The sequence below is a fragment of the Poecile atricapillus genome, chromosome 1 (assembly GCF_030490865.1).
Source record: "Poecile atricapillus isolate bPoeAtr1 chromosome 1, bPoeAtr1.hap1, whole genome shotgun sequence".
NCBI lineage: Eukaryota > Metazoa > Chordata > Aves > Passeriformes > Paridae > Poecile > Poecile atricapillus.
Genome location: NC_081249.1, coordinates 69419313 through 69438822, shown reverse-complemented (window position 1 = coordinate 69438822; position 19510 = coordinate 69419313). Strand labels below are relative to the sequence as shown.

Here is a 19510-nt window from a genome sequence, read left to right as displayed (position 1 = left end):
TAGAAACAACGTTACCAAACACAGATGATCTCTTGCACTTCCCTTTTTCATCCTTGTGCTGGAAAGCACCAAACCCTGCAGCACCAAACTCTGACGCACAGGTCAGTGTTTGCCCACTGTGAGATGGAGAATGATCATGCACCTTCCTTCCCACACAAGCACTGGCAAAGGCAAGCACTGGGAAAATAGAGAACTGCCTGCTGTAGGAGATCAGATTTGAAAACATCTAAGGAACCAGAGGGTGAACAAGTCCATGGGACCTGATGAGATGCATCTGAGAATCCTGAGGGAGCTGGCAGAGGAAGTAAGCTCCTATCCATCATATTTAAGAAGCTGTGTCAATCCTGTGAAATTCCCACTAATAGGAAAAGGGAAAACATAAGTCCTCTTTTCAAAGGGGAAAAAAAAAAGACCAAGGAACTACAGGACAAGCAGTCTTGGTGCCTGTCAAGATCATGGAGCAGGTCTCCCTGGAAACTATGAGAAGGCACATGGAAACTAAGAAGGTGACTGGTGACAGCCAACATGACTTCACTAAGGGCAAATGGCACCTGGCAAACCTGGTGGCCTTCTATGATGGGGTTGCAGCTTTGGTGTGTGAGGGAAGAGTGACTGACATCATTTACCTGGACTCATGCAAAGAATTGGCCACTGTCCTGCATGAAATTTTGTGTCTAAACTGGAGAGACGTGAATTTGACAGAAGCACCAATTGGTGGGCAAGGAATTGGCTGGATGGTCAATGGCTTGATGTCCAAGCAGAGAGCAGTGGTGTTCCTGAGGGGTCGGAATTGGAACCAACGTGGTTTAACATCTTTATCAATGACATGGACAGTGGAATCAAGTTCACCTCAGCAAGTCTGCTGATGACATCAAGCTGTGTGCTGCAGTCAACACACTGGAGAGAAGGGAGGGACCGGGGCTGGCTTGAGGGGTGAGCCTGTGGGAACCTCATGATGTTCAGTAAGACCAAGTGCAGGGTGCTGCACCTTGGTCAGCACAATCCCAAGCACAAACACAGGCTGTGTGGAATGTGGATTGAGAGCAGCCCTGGGAAGAAGGACTCAGGAGTGTTGGTGGATGAGAAGCTCAACATGAGCTGGCAGTGTTCATTTGCAGCACAGAGAGCCAACTTCATCCTAGGCTGCATCCAAAGCAGCGTGGGCAGCAGGTCAAGGAAGGGAATTTTGCTCCTCTGTTCTGCTCTTGTGAGACCCCACCTGGAGTGCTGTGTTCAGCTCTGGGGCACAGAAGGACATGGAGTCATTGGAGGGTGTCCAGAGGAGGGCCACAAAGATTATCAGAGGTCAGGACGACCTCTGCTATGGAGACAGGCTGAGAGATATGGGGTTATTTAGCCTGGAGAAGGCTCTGGGGAGGCCTTCTAGCATTTTGCAGGCACCTGAAGGGGGCAAGAAGAGAGCTGGAGAGGAAAGTTTTACAAGGGCATGTAGTGATACGCAAAGGGGACTGTTTGAACTGAAAGAGGACAGGTTCAGATTAAATCTTAGGAAGAAATTCCTGACTGGGAGGGTGTTGAGGCACTGGATGAGGCTGCCCAGAGGAGTTGCAGATGCCCCGAGTAGCAGAAGTCCTTTATACTTAGGCTTAAAGAGCAGCATGGGAAAGCTGCTGATTCCTCAAAGACATCATCGCTCCAGAATGCTTCCTATAAGCCTTTCTGCAGGGACTGCAGATTCAAAGGTGATCTTCTAGCCTTAAAGGAGCTACAGTAACCATGTACCCACCACTACACCAAACAGAAGTACAACTGTATAACTGGCTGGGTGAAATGTGTCTGATTTCCATTAATTCCCTAAAGCCAGCCGTCAACATTACAAATAAGCAGTGAATCATAAAATAACATCTTTCTCCTGGCAACCTGAAAGATTTATGCCCTCAGGCCTTGGCTTTTTACTTTGTTTTCTTTTTTTTCCCCCCCTCAGCTCCTGAGATGGTTGCACATAAAGCTAGAAGCAGAGTTGAAAGAAGGAAAAAAGGTAAATATATCAAAAAGTACTTGAAGGATGGATATGATGAGTCTCTTTCTGCAGGCAATGAAGGAGCAAAACTGGAAGCAGGAAGAAATTAGTAAGAGTTGTTGCCATCTCCTCCTTGCCATTTGTGTCTTCTGGAACTGTCTGAGCTCTGAGCTGGCAACACTTTGACAACCTCTTCTCCTTGCCAAAGCGTATTAAGGCTGAGTCTTTCTCATTGAGGCACCCAACATATACTTCATTTTGGGTGCCACCTTTCCACAACATGCACAGGCAATGGTCTGCTTTTGCATATTAAAACCCTTTGTGTCATCCCTAAGAAAGATGAACGTGATTTCTTTGTGGAGACATGTATCTCCATCCATTGACTATAAAAATAATAATGGCACTTCTTGAGACAGGGAGTGCCAGAGAGCAGCTGAAAGGCAGGTATGCATTAGGTATTTACACCAAGCATGCTGAATTCCTTCCATCAGTGCAACTCAGGTTGCTCCATCCTTAGCATTTCACCAAGTCCTTCTCTGCTCAGCTTTCTTCACTTTTGTTGGTTTGTTGGCTGATTCTGCTTTTACCCTTTTTAAAGCAGAGACCTTTCACTTGGCTTATGGCCAGGAATTTAGCTGATGGAAACCCAGCTATGTCCTCTGATTTCTAAAACACACCAGCAGAAACCACCTGGAAATATGACCTCAAAAGCTCAACTCATTTGGCTTGCTGAGCATTCCCTTGCTTTTGGTTTCTGATTTGTGAATAATTTTAACTTCTGATTGTACAAGTTAAGCCAGTGTATCCCAGTATGGCATTACTCTACTTTGCTCATGTTGCCTTGTTTCAGGGATTCCTAAGGCCACAGCAGAAAAGGGAAGGATGTATTTAAACACCAACAGGGAGCAGATTTGCAGCTAAAAGTTAGACAGCTGTAGCAACCAGACTGTGAGTGAGACATGCAAACAAAGTGTCTGATGAGCTGGAACTGCATCAATAAAGGATGGTATGTGGGACTCTGCTGGAAGTAGTGAGCACCCTGACACCCTCATGTGTAGGTGAAAATGGGACTCCTTTTCATGCAACTGCAACAGCTTGCCACTGCTGTGGTGTACCTTTACCCTGTGAAGGTTTTCAGGGTAAGGAAGGATGTTTTGAACCTGACGTGATTCCAAGTGATTCACAGTGAGAAACAAATGAGTAATATGATAGTAAGAAGTATTTACATGATATAGAGTAGCCTAAACTTGTGTAAATCTTCAAGACTTGTACAGGACAAAACAAAAGATCAGAGCATGAATGAGCCTTTCAGAAAAAGTAAAGTCAGGAAAAGAAACATTGGGAAAATGGTAATGCTCTGGCTTGCCATCTTGATCTTCCAGCTTCTATCTGACCTATTCAAGGGCTGCTGTTATGGTCTGCACATCAGTCATCTTCCTGAAAACCCAAATTAAGATCTGCAGAGGCTGAAAGCACAGGGTAAAGAATATCAAATATGTAGCATGCATAATCATATTGTCTATTGCTGAACTAGAGTGAAGCTGAAATGAAAGTAAATTGCTGCCTCTGAACAATGTTTGTTTCTGCTTTCTATCTTCATTATCTTTTTATAGGTGATACAAAAATAAAGGCAACAGGAGAAATCTTGTTCTCACTTCAGTCAGACAAACATCTAGTTGCCATAGACAGAGCCAAGACTTCATAAAAAAGTGTTGGCACATGCTTGGGGAAATGCCTGTAAAAGGCAAAAAGGGAGCTTAAGTGTTATGGTGCTGACAAGAGAGGCTTGAATCTCCTGGAGAGATACCAAACCGAGAAGCTCGGTTTAAGCTATAGTTCAGCTATCAGATAAAAGCATCTGCTTCCAAAATTTTATTTTCAAATGGGGGGGGGGGGGTGACAAAAGTAGCCTTTGGAAGACTGGGAAAACCACTCCAAAATATGCTGAAAGTCTGAGTTTACCAGGAACACAATAGCTTGGGAACTGGAGAACAGTGAAAGATTAAAACCTTTCTCTTCATACCAAGGGATGCATTTTGTATTTGTGTTCAGCTCAGGGTGTTTAATATTTTACATAGCAGTCAGGCCTTTCCTAGATATAGAACAATCTTCCACCCTGCTTTACAGCTCAGAAGATTTACATAAAGCAAACTATGATTTGGGTCTTATTTGGCTTCTGACTATGTCTAATGGGTGTGAATCTCAGGATCAACTTTCCAAAATTTTCTTTGTGATCAGGGGAGGCAGATGAACCTTTTCTTCCAGGAAATTTTTTTTTTCCAGGAAAAAAAAAAAGTCATGACTTGCCAGAAAGTAGTGGCATGGATGAGCTTCATATTCATTCATTAACTCTTTAAAACTCCCACTTTTGCATGTGGTAACTTTTTTCTGAAATCTCCCTTAAAGTGGTGGATCCTGAAGTGAGAATTGTACTCAATACAAATATGCTAACAATCAGGGGGAGGCAGGACAGGCAAAAAGAAGTGATCTTAAATTAATTCCTTACTTTTAACCATATCTCATTTCTCTCCCATCAAACTTAACTTTTGACCTTCCTCATCTTTTTGCACATCAAGTGCACAGCAAGTGTGCAAAAAGATGCACATTCCTCAGCATCTTCATCCTTTCAGCTTAAATAACTTCTATCTCAGAAAAATATGCCCCTTGTGAGTTTTTTCTCATATGATGATGGGGCCAGAGGTGGTTTTTTTTTGTGTTTTGGAATAATAACCATGTTAGAACAAGGTTTAACAAGCAAGGTGGGTGACAAGATGGCTCTGCTGCAGCTCATGCTAATTGTGACCAGCTGTTGTAACACTGGCTGGGGTATGTCTGGGTCAGGAGCAGTCATTTATCTGGTCTTACCAGTTAATTACAATAAATGTCACGTGAATTGATTTAATTATTCACAGTCATGCTCAAGCATGATTGAGATTTGAGATGGAAAGGAAAGCCTATAGAGTGTGATAGCTCTGTGTGAGGGTTTAGAGGGAGGGGACAAGAATCTCTAGACTTGAATCACTGAGCAAGAAGAGTGGAGCAGGGGAGGTCGTGTGGTTTCAGAAAGTGCTCAATTCGGGTCTGTGTACAGAGTCAAAAACTAATAATGGGGCCCAACACGGATACTATACAACATCCTGGAATGTTACGGTGGCTTGCCAGTCTTGCTTGCCGTGGCCCGCAGCCTTTCGCGAGGATTATTTTTCCGCCTGCATCTGCCACTACCTGCTCCCCCGCCTGCCCGGCTCCTCTCCAGTTCCTGCCCCCGGTGCAGGCGCTGGCACTCCGCGCTCTTTGTCCCGGGACAGTGTCCGTGCGGGGAGACGCAGCAGCGGCGGGGCGTGCGGGCGGCAGGGGGAGCTGCGGCCCCGCACATCCCGCGCATCCCGCGCATCCCGCGCATCCCGCGCATCCCGCACATCCCGCACATCCCGCGCATCCCGCACATCCCTCACCATCCCGCGCATCCCGCACCATCCCGCGCATTCCTCACCATCCCGCACACCCTGCACATCCCGCACCATCCCGCACACCCCTCACATCCCGCACACCCCTCACATCCCGCACACCCCTCACATCCCGCACATCCCGCACCATCCCGCACATCCCGCACATCCTGCACATCCCGCACATCCCGCACACCCCGCACATCCCGCGCACCCCGGCGCTCCTGAGGGACTGCCGTCGGGATACAGGCCCGGCGCCGACCCCCAACTCGCCCAATTCTGGCTCCTGTGTGATTGCAGAGGAGACGCCCTGCTTTTTATATTCTTAGGGAACAAAACGTGGCACAGGAGTTCCTTTTAAATTCTTTCATGCATTAGTTAAATCTCTGATGACTGATTTTATTTTCTTATATTTTTTTTTTCCCTGCAGTCTCCAGCAAACATTTTCTATTCTTTTATTGAAAGACAGAAAGCTTAAAAATACTTTAAAAAGTTAGGAAAGGCTCTGGAGCACAAGTCTGATGAGGAGCGGCTGAGGGAGTTTAGCCTGGAGGAAAGAAGGCTCATGGGGGACCCAGTAGCTCTCTACAACTACCTTAAAGAAAGTGTGGTAAGCTGGGGGATCAGACTCTTCTCCTAGGTAACAAATAAAAGGATGAGAGGAAATGGACTCAAATTATATCAAGGGAAATTTAGGCTGGGTATCAGGAAAAAAATTTCTTTGAGAAAGTTTGAACAGGCTGCCCCAGGGAAGTGGTTGAGTCACCATCCTTGGAGGTATTTAAGAGATGTGCAGATGTAGCACTTCGGGACTTGATTTAGTGGTGGATTTGGCAGTGCTGGATTACTGCTTGCATTTGATAATCTCAGAGGTTTTTTCCAACCAAAGTGATTCTATGATTCTCTGATTTTGAAAAAAAAAAAAAAAAAAAAAAAAGAAAAAGGTTTGGGTTTTCTTTTCCTAAGAACAACTCATACAGTAAAAACTTCTTTCTCAGAAGAACACCTTTTTGTAGTTTGTGCCCCTGTTTATTATAGTGTTCTGAAAAGTGTTTTTTCAGAAGAGAGATTAAGCTAGAACTTGTAGTCACAGTGAGTAAACCATTTCTATGCATCCAATGAAAGTCTCAGCAAAGGGTTGATAACTGGTTGATAACATCCATTTTATGTTGGTTTCTGTAGTGAAACCATACTGCCTTTCCTAAGAAGTTTGCTTCCCTAGTTCTTCCAAATTTAATCTGTGCCTTAATCTAAAAGATCTTCTTCAACATACAAGAAATGGAGAAGTTTCCTCAATCTGCCTCAGAAAACTACTGCCAAGACCCACCTACTTCAACAGTCACAAGCAATGGGGAAAACTCTGTCCACAAATTTCTTTTCTGCATTTTAAATTTTCCTCATCTTTTTATGAACCCTCCATTTTCAGGCCCCAGATGAAAAAAGCTGCAATAAATTTGCTCTTTCATGTTTTTTAAAATAAATACCTAATGATTTGGTCACTGTTTTCAATTTTTCCTCTGTCTTGTTATGTCCTAAGAAATTTTGGTACAGATTTCAGCAAGCTTCATCTTTTAGATACAATTATGCTTTTCAGTGCTAATACCTATCTTCTTAGAGGAGGACAGTCAGCAACTCAGCCTATGGCTCATTGCAGACAACTTATAAATTACATAGAGATTTTATCAAGGAATAATTGAGGTGGCTGAACTTTTCAAATAAGATATCACACAGGGCATGTATTTTACACTCCTCTGTTGGAAAAACAGACAAAAATTTGCCCCAAAGAACAGGTAGCTGTGAGTCAGCAGATACTCCTGTTCTTTACTGATTCCTTACAGGTATGTTAGATTCAGTGCCTTATGTAGCAAAAATAAGCTAACAATGAGAGGAAGTGCAGATGTATTTTTCACATGATACTATTACATATCCAGTGTTATTGATTAATTTTCCTATTGACGTTATTACAGACTGATATCCAAACCATGCCTTGTGATAAGCATTGTGATTTCAGCATTCATTAAGTCAGGAAGAATAACAACCTAGTTTGACTGCTCAGGCTGGTGCTCACAGGGAAATCCCTGCTGCTTTAGCCACATTTGGGGCCATTCCAGCCACTTGTGATCCAGTTTGCAAAGAATAACTGGAACTGCTGAGAACACCCTTTTTTGGGAAGTGGCTGAAAAGTGGCTGAAAACACAGTGAGCCTCAGCTACCATGGCAACCTCTCTGAGGAAGAGCCTACATTGTGGCTGGTTCTTCTTCTGCTTCTTGTTCACATCTTCCATGCTCTCAAGAGAGCTTCTTCTCAGCTCCCACATTACCTTTTCACCCCACTAAGTATGGTGAACAAGGAGCCACAAGCCATGTTAGGAGGTGTTTTGCCAGCAGGCAGAGGTCCTTTGCCACTGTTCAGCACTGTCAAGGATACACCTGGAGTCCTGTGCCAAGCTGTGGGTTCCTTCAGTCTAAGAGAGACATGGGCACACTGGAGAAAGTGCAGTGGAGTGCCACAGAGATGATTATGGAACAGGAGCATCTCTCCAATGAGGAAAGGCTGAGAGAACTGGGACTGTTCAGTGCAGGGAAGAAAAGGCTCAGAGGTACAAACACCTGAAGGGAGGGTGCAAAGAGGATGGAGCCAGGCTCTTTTTGGTTGTGCCCAGTGACACAGAGGCAATGAGTACAGACTTTTCCACCATGTGAGTGACCAAACATGGACACACATTGCCCAGAGAGGTTGTGGTCTCTACCCTCAGAGGTATTGAAATGCTACCTGGACAGGATCCTAAGCGGCTGGTTTTAGGCAGCTCCACTTGAGCTGTGGGGTTGGACCAAGTGACCTCCAGAGGTCCTTTCTTCAACCCTGCTGTGATTGTGTGAACAACTGCATAATTTAGTGGGCAAAGAAGCACTGGTGTGGTGCCACCACAGAGGTCTCCCATGAATCAGAAAGTGGCATTGGGTTGTCCTTATCCTTGACTATTCTCTAGAGGATGTTTGTTCATGAGAATGGCATGTTTGTGCTATTAAGAAGCTGGATAGACAACCCTGAAGTAAGGTAAACAGATCTGTCTCATCTAATGACATAAGTAAGTTTGCTTTAACTCTTTTTTTTTTCCCCTAACTGCTCTGTGTTTAAGTACTCCAGTCTCATTACACTCTAGCACTTCTACTGACATTAGTGGAATTATTAACTTCTTGCAAGCAAAGGCTACTTTAACTTAAGTATCTAAAGGTAAAGGTATAAGAGTCCTCACACATATTCAAGAAAGAGAAAAAAGATCTGCCTGAAACAGAAATGAAAACAGAAGATGGCAGATGAACTGATACTCCTTGTCATCCTAGTACGGTAAAACTTCCCTTTTAAATGAAAACAGGTTTCTATAACAGATTAGATGATATTGTCCTTACTTTCCTGAAAGAGGGAATGATGAGCAGGGAACACAGAAGGCCTGAGATGTGTATGGAGGAAGAATGGACAGAAAGAGGGAGAGTGGGAGAGAACAATTTTGCTGCAAAATGAAAAAAGACAAAAATAAATCTAAGGTATTTGAAAAAGTATAGTTGCTATTCGGAATTAACCATGGTAAAAATTAACAAAATAAATACTAGTTCTTCTAATTTGTCTCATTAGGAGGTTAGGGTTAAAAATAATTTCAATTCCAAATCAGCTGTACAAATGTAAAATCCAACATATTCCTTATAGAGCATGTTGTAACAATAAATCACTTTTCAAACTAGCCCTTGTATCTCACACATTAGAAATCTTATCTACCACCAAAGGAGTAAATACTGTCTTACTTTTACAACACTAACAGAGCTAAATAACCAGGCAATAAGCTACCTTTTCTGTCTGTTTGCCCTGCTCATTTTTTTCAGCAGTTTTAAAAGAAGATTTTCAGAAAACCTAAATCAACCCAGTGATCTAAAACAGCTTCTCAGCTGAAATGTGAGTTTCATGAAATTCCAGGAATTTTGAGAGATGCATTTTCAGAAGCCTGTGAACAGGAGGTGCTCCATGCTATATTATTCTGGGGGTCATTATAGGAGTGGCTCCTGAAATGGATGCTGCAGCAGGACAGGATTCCCACAGCTCTGCTCAGCTGACAAACCTGCTTCTGCTGAGCAGCCACAGCAGCAGCACCCATCCAACACATGTGGGGCAGCCCAGGAAGTCGGGCTGCATTCTGGGCACCTTCCTCCTTCTCAGTAGCTTGGAATATGGGTAACCAGAAGGATTTTCTGAAGAAAAGAAGGGGAAAAGCAAACGGCTCCAAACCTCAAAAGAATCTAAACACCCATAGTTTTAAGTGGCATTTACTTCCATTGGAAAATAATTGTTTTCCTTCACAGTCCTTTCACCTTCAGGAATCTTCAGAAGTGATACCTTATCTTCTGATCCATGAAATATACGGTGATGGATGACCATGAATGTGTGGTCTGTTGGGCCCAACAGCTTCCCTGAGTGAGCAGACCACGTACTGGCCTTATTCAACATTCACAAGCAGCTTGCACCCAAGTTTTTGCATGTTTTGGGAAAGAAACAAGATCAAACTTGATTCCCCCTGGGGTGCTCATTGATTTCACCTTCCTGCCAGTGGCAGGGCTCAGCGCCTGAACTTGCTCTGGAATGTTTGTCAGCTGTTTTGTTGGAGAGAAATCAGGGTATTGCTGGGAGTTGAACAGATCCTGCAGGTGGCTGATTCCCACATATTTCTGGGTTCTCCTACAAAAGAAGTGTGCTGGCCCATCTCATATTTTCCAGGATCTCTGCCATAGGAATGTAATGGACACTGGTATGTTTTGTGAGGGAATTCTCAACAGTATTGCCCTATAATTTTTGTGCAGTCAGACACACCATAATCAAATCTGTGTCTTGCTGGGATCTGAGTTTGCAGTCCTTGCTCATATACAATTTCCTCTCATTTGTCAGCCACAGGGAGATCTTAGGCAGCTTCTCATGTCTTAATTTCTCTCTTTGGTTTAATGAACATCTCTCAGTAAGAAAGGGGTGCAATTAAAAAAAAGGGAGCAGGAGCAGTTTTCAGTGGAAAACTTCCTCTAATGAGAAAGGTCAGTGAAAGTTTCTTTTTATAAAATTCTCTAATTTTTAAAACACAAAACTACTACTGCCTCTGCTCCCAGGCCCCATCCATGCTTCTACCTCATCCACCAACGTAAGGCTAATTTTATGCTGGATAACATTCCCTTTAGCCACAAACTCTTTTTTGGGGTGACCAGAAGTATGTAAGAAGAGAAACTGGAATAGTGCTTTTAATGTATATAGCTGTATTTACATATATATTGCATATATTGTTTTCTGAAGTTCTTGGAATTAAATTTCTTGCTGCTGGGGAGCATTTATTTCCAGCAAATAACACAGGCACAGTGCTTGTTCTTTCTTGAAACTTTTGCAGTTCTGAGCTTGTAATTTTAAGACTGACCTGCTGCCTTAAGTGTAAAGATATTGAGGAGATTTTCCTCCAGGTGTTATTAGAGTTTAGCTTCCCTTTGCTGGTTACGTGTTGCCACTTCTGATGATACTGGTTCATCATACGGATACCATCTGTTGTCTGCACAATTTATTACTCAGTCTTATCTCTAGACAACAGATTCTTAAAGGGGACATAGGCATTTTTAAGAAAGTATATATAATTCATTAAATGGTTAACATTATTTACAAAATTGTTTTTAAGAGTGATCTGTTAGAGACATGTATGGAACTAGCAGTCCTCAGAATTTTTGTTGTCAACTCTGTCTCTGATGCTTCAGATCCTGGCTGTTTCGTATGTCTAAAAGCATTTGTATTTTTTCCCCTATAATAGCCAGCCTTACAAGAAGAAACACTGCCTCCCTGTACACCTTGTCTTGACTAAATAATGTCTCAACAGAAAGAACAGCAGTCCTCCTGGAGGATAATCACATCATGGGGTTCTCACACCTTTTGCTCTCTGCAGAACCATCTCTTAGCCATGCTGACAGGGGCCTTTGGGCACCATCACATCCCAGATGCTAATAATTTTTATTTCTTTTGTTATGCAGCCTGTAAAAGTAGCAAAGCTCAGTCAAGAAAAAAACACAGAAATCCCTCTTTGACAGGGTTTGCTTAGTAGTATCAGCAGTCATGCAAAGCATGAGATCATAAAATATTCATTTTCATTTTTACTCCGCCTTCTCTTCAAATAGCTCACGTAGACTTTCAACCATGAATGAATAATACCTAACAATTTCTCTTTGAAGTAAATAATATTATCTCTGTATATGGAGCTGAATATGGACCACAGGTTGTTAACAAACTTTCTCAGGTGTGTATCAGAACTATATCAATCAGGAGAAAAATATGCACTTAGTTCTGGATTTTGAATCAGCAAGATCATTTTTGATAGGAACAAGCCATTAATTTTAGAAAAAAAACAGTTTCAGGCATTTGAGATAGAAGCAAATGCTATTTCCTTTTTTTTCTTAACAGTTAACTGCTGGGCTGATTTTCAGTAGAGGAAATCAAGCTTTAAATTCCAAAACTCTTCACTCTTAAGAGTAAACAAAGGTACATTCTATATATTAATATAATGCCTTCTTCTATTTAGATCACTAAACAACAACAAAACCTGATAAGACAATGATGCACCATTATATTTTGCTGAACTAAAATATCTGATTCACAGATTATTTATGTGGGAAATTGCAGGTATATTATTAAAAGTGTTCAGGTCAAGCTAGCATTAACAGCAGGAAATACATTTACATCAGAAGAAAGAGAACAACAAAAAAAAATCAATAATTTAAATAGTTTTTGCCATGAGCATAAAATGTGTCGGATGCAGTAAGAGCAAAAGCCAGGATGGGCTGGGAGAGATAAGGGTGATGGGAGGAAGAAAAGCATCACCAAAAGAGAGAAGAAAGGTGATACAGAAAATAAAAGATTCAAGAGAAAAAGAAATCAAAGGATAAAGAAAGGAAATATGTGAAGGGATGCAGTGAGAGAGAGGGAAGTGGAGATGAAAGGGCCTGAGGAGTGTAATGAGAAGACCTCACCTGTGAGCTGAAGTGGAATTCCAGCGGAGCAGCCGTGGGGCCGGCTCGCTGTCATGGCTGGTGGTGCCCTGCAATCCCCTGGACCCACAAGTGAAACTGAGCCTGCAGGTGGTTGCCTTAAGGGTGCATGTCACTGCCCACAGAGAAACCACTTCTTCAAAAGAGAGGGCTCGAGACCTGAGGAAACAGCTGTGGGACGTGGAGGGGCCTCTCTGGGGGTTGGGGAGCATCTTCCTTCTGTCAGAGGATGCCTCCACCAAACTGAGCAGCTGCCTCCATTTCAGCTGCTCAGTCTTGAGTCCTTTGCTCACACTTACATATTTTCTCATGTAAATTTGGTGCAGAAGACTTTTTGCTGTCTCACTTCAATTCTTATTTTTGAAGCAGTTAGAATTTCTGCTTTCATGTGCTGGCAGTAAGCATCATTTCTACGAGTCCTGATGAGGGGAAGAGCTAGTGTTTTGCCAAGCTAAAGAGCTCAAAAAAAAAAAAAAAATCCAAATGAAGTTTGTGCAACACCATGGGAATACCCTGCCACATCTGTCGTGGCAGGCCAAGGGAGGTTTCCCATGCTTGGTGAACACTTGCTCTGCTGGTGACAGAGGACCTGCTGCGGTCACCCTCTGAGATCCTGCCACCCAGGCAGGGGCAGGTTTGCAGCATGAGGCTGTGCTTATACCAGGGGGAACAGGGAACTAGCACTGTTTGCAGGAAGGTTCAAAGTGAGCTACAGATGTCCTGAAGTTGTTACACAGATTATTTGACTAGGGGATAAAAATAAAGGCCCCCAGGCTCAGACACGAGCCTGTAGAGGCAGAGCCCCTCTGCCCTCAGCCTGTCCCTGCTCACCTTCCTTGGAGCATAGTGCTTCAGGAGCTGCCTCCTCATCAGCTCCAGGACACTGGTGTGTAAGAGGTGGAACTGGCCCAGGTGTAGCTGAACTTGCTGGTGCCAGCAAGCCCCACTGATTTGTACCAGAACAGGACAGTGCAGAGGGGCAGACAGATTTCCCTACCTTGCACAGCTATGCATCACAGTCTCCAGGCAGAAAGTGGATCCAGTTTCAAGGACTGAGCTGAAGCATCTCCCCTATGATCCCCCAGGATAGACTGAGGGAGTTTTATTATTTGCTCAGCTGTTGTATTTTCTATATATATATTTATATTTTATTATTCATCAGTTGTTATTTTTACTTGCCAAGGACTAAGCATTCATTCTTCAATTGTTCAGAACCTGGATACAAAGAATCCCCAAGCAAATAAACTCAGTGTTGGTAAAGTGTTCTCAGAAGCATCTCAGAGATGATATCTAGGTTTTTTATTTTTTATTGATACCCAGTATCAATAATAAAATACTTTCTGCATTAGGGAAGTCAAATAAAAATGTAGATGAATCAGAACTACACAGACATACCATAGCTAAAAGAAGACACACAAAACATCCTGAAGGTAACTGCAGGGGCAATGGGGCACAGAGACCAGCATTGTTCATAGATATGAATGCATGATCTCTCACAAGGCAGCCTTAGACACACTGAGTCAATAGCATTGTATTGTGGTGCTGAGCACAAGTTTGTGTGTTATGCAGTGCGAAGGAAGGAGCTGAAATTATATGAAAACTAGAGAAGTACATATTTGCAAGGATGCAAAAATGAGAAAAAGAAGCATAAGATTCCATGGGCATTAAAAAAAATCGATGCAAGCAGGAAAATACCATACTGGCCACAAGCCTTCTTGGCTGGCAGGTTGCTCCTTTTTTTTCCACAACCCACCCTGGTACACAGTCCCTCAGCATGAATGAGTTTTAAGACACCTCTGAAGATTGCCTAATCCAGTGCTATACTAAACATATATATTTATTTATCTATATATAAATATATATATTTAATGATAATTATATATTTATACTATATATTATTTAGTATATATATATATATACATATATATATATACTAAAAATATGATCAGCTAGCACAGGCTGCCCCAGAGCACATCCAGTACAGTTTTAAATACCAACAGGGATGGGAGACTCCATAACTTTTCCTGGCCATCTATTCAGCATTTAAACCACCTCACAGTATAAAAATGTTTCCTAATATTCACAGTGAACTTTCCCTGTTTCAGTTTGTGCACATTGCATCTGGTTCTGTCAATGGATACCATAGAAATTAGTTCGGTTCCCCCATCAGATATTTACACATTGATAAGGTTCCCCCCAAAGCCTTCTCCTCTAGAGGCTAAGCAGTACCAGCCATTTCACCACAAATCCTTTATCAGATACCACAATCCCTTATCATCTTTAGGAAAAAAGGAAGACCTAAGGAACTACAGACCAGTGTAGTCAGTCTTGGTGTCCGTCGAGATCATGGAGCAGCTCCCCCTAGAAACTATGAGAAGGCACATGGAAACTAAGAAGGTGACTGGTGACAGCCAGCATGACTTCACTAAGGGCAAATGGCACCTGGCAAACCTGGTGGCCTTCTATGATGGGGTTGCAGCTTTGGTGTGTGAGGGAAGAGTGACTGACATCATTTACCTGGACTCATGCAAAGAATTGGACATTGTCCTGCATGAAATTTTGTGTCTAAACTGGAGAGATGTGAATTTGACAGAAGCACTAATCGGTGGGCAAGGAATTGGCTGGATGGTTGCACTCAAGAATTGTGGTCAATGGCTTGATGTCCAAGTGGAGAGCAGTGACGAGTGGCGTTCCAGTTTTGAGATCAGTTTTGGGACCAAACCGATTCAACATCTTTATCGATTACATGTTTTGTACTTTCCTGTACCCCTTTCAACCCTACACTCATATACAGGTTTTGCCCTCAGAAAACAGGGATAGACAGTTTGTACCTATCCCAGCCACTGAATGCTCACTGTCAGTATGGTGGCCTGACAAAGACCTGTCTGAATGCTTGCATATCTACCCGGCAGGTAGGTACTTGTCCTTTGATTTAAAATTGGCAAGTGACCCAAGTGCTTTGTTTTCTCTTCCACCTGATGAATGTAGCTCCTAGGACTCCATTGAAGACATTTTGCTCTTTGGTGGTTCAGACAAGGAGAAACTACTGTTTAATAATGAAATTGTGTTGCTGGCGATTCAGCTGATCTGGTATCAGAAGTCTTAATGTATATGTCAGGTTTTCAGTGTAAAAGATTCTGTGAAAGATAACATCAGCTAGGACAGTTCATATCTACTGAACAAAGCCAAAATATATTTATAAATTCTGCCATGTTAGCTTATTCCTAAAGATGCTGGGGTCAGAAAGGGTATGCACATGTATATGACAGTAAAGCATTCTTTGAGTGAGCAAGGCTTTTTTCCACCATGAGAAAGTGTTTTTTGTTATAAAGTATTTTATCCAGCTTATGTCACATCCTGGTTGGCCATCAATGAAATGGTTTGATAAAGCCTATGCCAGTGGAAGCAGCCACATGGTAAGAAATTCTCTAGCTAAGCCATACAATTAGATTACCAGCACAGTGAAACTAGATTTACATTTTAGTGCTCATACTAATTCTAGCTTAGGGCTAGACCTCCCCCCATACATTATTAATATAAGTGTTAGCATACATTATTAATGTAGGTGTTAGGAAGAGCACTTCAGGGTCAACTCCTGATTTGCGACTTGATTTGAATTCAAAACTTCACTGCTGACGTTGAGTTGAAATGAATTTCTTCTTGCACATGAATGGGAGTCTGGTTGGGAGCAACACCTGGTTTCTTCCAGCTACTGTTAGTAAAGTCAATCAATATGTGTCCAACTGCCCAGTTAGGGACCCATGAGTATTGCCACAGCAGGCCACTGCATGCAGTCCAATATCTCGACTGACATATTAGTAATTCTCAAATATTTTATGGGCTGATAAAAAAAATCCCCAGTTTTGTGGAATAATCTCCTAAAGAGTAGCAATCACCTTCTGACTTCAGACAGCAGCTGGTGTATATCCTGAAGTATCAGGTTTTATTTGAAAAAAATACTAACTACTAGTAATTATGAAAAAATTATAAATTGTAAATTCTTGTCCAATACTACTGTGGACCCTGATCACATCTATTTTTTTTCCTTAATTATATACTATAACAATAGACTTTAAAAGTTAAATTCAGATTATGTGAAAACTTTTTTTAGAACTATTTCCTTTGATCTGTTTCAATAATACTGAGGCTAGTTTTGTAAGTAGAGATAGTATCTTCTAATAGAGCCAGCTGGTACTGTTGGAAAAAACCCAGTGTTCACACATTAATTTTTTGGTTAAACTAGATTCCTACCTACAAAACTTGTCTTGCCTATCCCTTAAAAAAAAGTCAGCTACAGTAACTCTTTCTCTTTAAAAGTATTGTTATTCATTTGCATTATCTGATGCCAGCCTGCACTTAAAGATCTGTTTCCACATGATTTAATAAACATGTTAATTCTGGGTTGGCACAAAGAGAAACTGTCACTCTCAGTAGTGAACATGGCTTTCTCAAGAGTGGTTCAAATGTTAGGGGGGAGTTGCTTGGCACTTGTAAGCCGATTTGGCTGGAAAAAAAAGAGCTCTTGGCAGATGTTTCCCTTCCAAGGATTCCCTCCCTTGATTTTTCATCTTAAAATGTTTGGTTCTGCCTTTCTGGCACACCTCATAAAAACTCTGTCACTTGGCTATGGCTGCACGCATGCATACAGTGGTATTTCTCCCTTTCTGGGTTGAAAAGCACACCACAGTTATCACTTAACTACAAAGTGGGACAAGACCCAGGGGTATCTATCTGTTTCTCCTTCCTCTTGTTTCCTGAATTTCATGCAAAGTACAGCAACACTCTCCACAGAAGTGCCAGCTGCAATGATCAGGGGACCTAGTTTTGTGAAAAAAATATCAATCACACCTTTGCAGGAATGCATAGTACATCTCCATGCACTACATGAAGCAGGGGAGCAAGCTGAAACACACAGAGAATGGTCTGCGGGCCTCCTCAGCACTCTGGGTGACCAGCAGGAACAGGCAATAAAAATCAGAATCTGGATCATGATTAATGAGAATTAATCATGTCAGGCTCCCACAAGGACACTCACTTCCTACAAGTCAGTCTTCAGGCCACGTCCTTGTACATAGTGAACAGAAATGAAGAGACAGGAGAGGTGAAAGCTTGCCAGAGTCACAAAAAGAGGCTCATGCCACCCTGAGCCTCTTCCCATTATTGGTTCTGCTTTGCTGGCCAAGATAGTGTAGAAAAGATAAGGGACATTTCCACATTGTTTTGCTGTTTAGTGGCTCAGGTACTGTACTTACGCTGACTTTGATGGGGGAGAACCCCAACATTCTTGGCAGCATACTGCACACCTCGCTGCTAGCTGGGCACTCAGGTTGGCAGGATCATGCACTACCACCCAGTCCACTACCTCAGCTCTTCCCACATCCACTGGGAATGTTTTGAACTTGTGCTACAGCATACAGATAGAATAAATGTGGGTCGTGCGTACACAAGCCCGTTTGTGTCCTTGTTCCTAACCTCACATTGTACATGTAATATTAGACATATGCAGAGATCAGCAAAAGAGCTGTGGGAAAAGCAGATTCACAAGGCTGAAAACACAGGTTAGAATACACTACAGCGATGGGAGTGGCTATGCACCTCAAGTCTTTGCTTGGAAGAATAAACTTCACGTTCAACCAGTTTACCCAGAAAAGGTATTACCCTATGTGTATCATCAAATCTCTTGTAAGATAATTTGATACCATTAAATCCACAGCTACTAAAGCTCCAGACAAAAGACCCACAGATCTTGGGAAAACTCTGGGTGAAAGCTGAGATTTTTCTTCTCCCGAACTAACATTTTTTGCCTCCCCTTCAAACCGCCTCACATTTACATGTAACTTTTCTACTCAGTTTGACCTCTGGGGAGGGATGTTTCCCAAGGGATATCATTCCTGGAATATGAAGCGATAAATAGTCTATGACAATAAGGGTTAAGTGGAGGATGATACTGGGCTCCTGTCTCCCCCTCACACTTGGCATTACCTCAACACAACACCTTCTACCTCCCATTCCCCTCTATGAACCCTAAAGTTCCCATCTGCCTGAGACCTCCACCTTCTGCTGGCATTTTCCCAGGGCACAAATCAGCAGGACAAAGGCAGAAAAAACAATGCACTCCCAGACTCTCTCTCTTCACCACGGCAACTGAGGGAAGTGTCACCTGCAGGCACAGTGCTTAGCTGCAACACTGAAATTAACAGTGAGACAAATAAACAGTGAAATTAAGTCCTTGTTTTTAGTCCTCAGAGGTGTAACACTAATGCCAGGGGGCTGAGTGATACACACCAAACAGCACTGTGGGTACCTCACCTACAGCAGCTGGGACCCATCTGTGCAGTAAAAACAAACGGAGTCTGGTTATCTCACAAGGCACAAGCTGGGACTGAAATGTTTCCCACGGCTGAGGCATTTATTGAGGTCTTTCTCCCTGGTGGAATCTGCTGTGGTTTGTCTGAGTTCTGACACTGAGATTTTAATGGAGAAACAGACATGGTCTTTCCACACTTTGGCCTACTTTTCAAGCTTAGAGGAAGACAGAAGCTGTGAGCTCTTTGCCATACTGTTGAAAGAAACTAAAAGCCCATAAAGTGTTGAGGAATGACAGAGAGATAATATCCTCACCATGTCTTCTTGGTATACAATCTAACACTGAAGCCTGGACTGCTGTAGTCTTATCCTTTTTCCAGTTTTCTGTCCAAAATTTTTGATTTTGAGATTTCAGCTTAAGGCACTCTTATTTCTCAAGGTCTTTGAACACTATCTGAGGAAGACTTTGATTTCTTCCAATGAGACAAGCTCACTCATTATTTTTAAATTTCTTTTCACACAAACTGTCAAAGCATCTTCTAGGCAAGCCCTGATTTTCCTTTCATTTTTAATAAGGGAGAAGGCTATGATAGACAACAAATAATCTTAATTCCGCAGTAAATGTTTTTCTTACCAAAATAATGCCAAGTGCACTTCAACTTATATTTTCTCAACTACATATACACGCACTGTTTCAGTGACTGCACCACAAGATATCCCAACA

General features: G+C 42.4%; 1 protein-coding gene across 1 annotated transcript in view; it reads right to left on the bottom strand.

The window, feature by feature from the left end:
* The window catches only part of FLT3 (fms related receptor tyrosine kinase 3), a 43953-nt gene extending 31418 nt beyond the window's left edge, over window positions 1–12535 (bottom strand). The window contains exon 1 of the mRNA XM_058829711.1: window positions 12463–12535. Within this exon, the coding sequence (XP_058685694.1) occupies window positions 12463–12517 (55 nt within the window). The 5' untranslated portion in view covers window positions 12518–12535. The remainder of the gene's footprint in view (window positions 1–12462) is intronic.
* Window positions 12536–19510: the final 6975 nt, after the last annotated feature.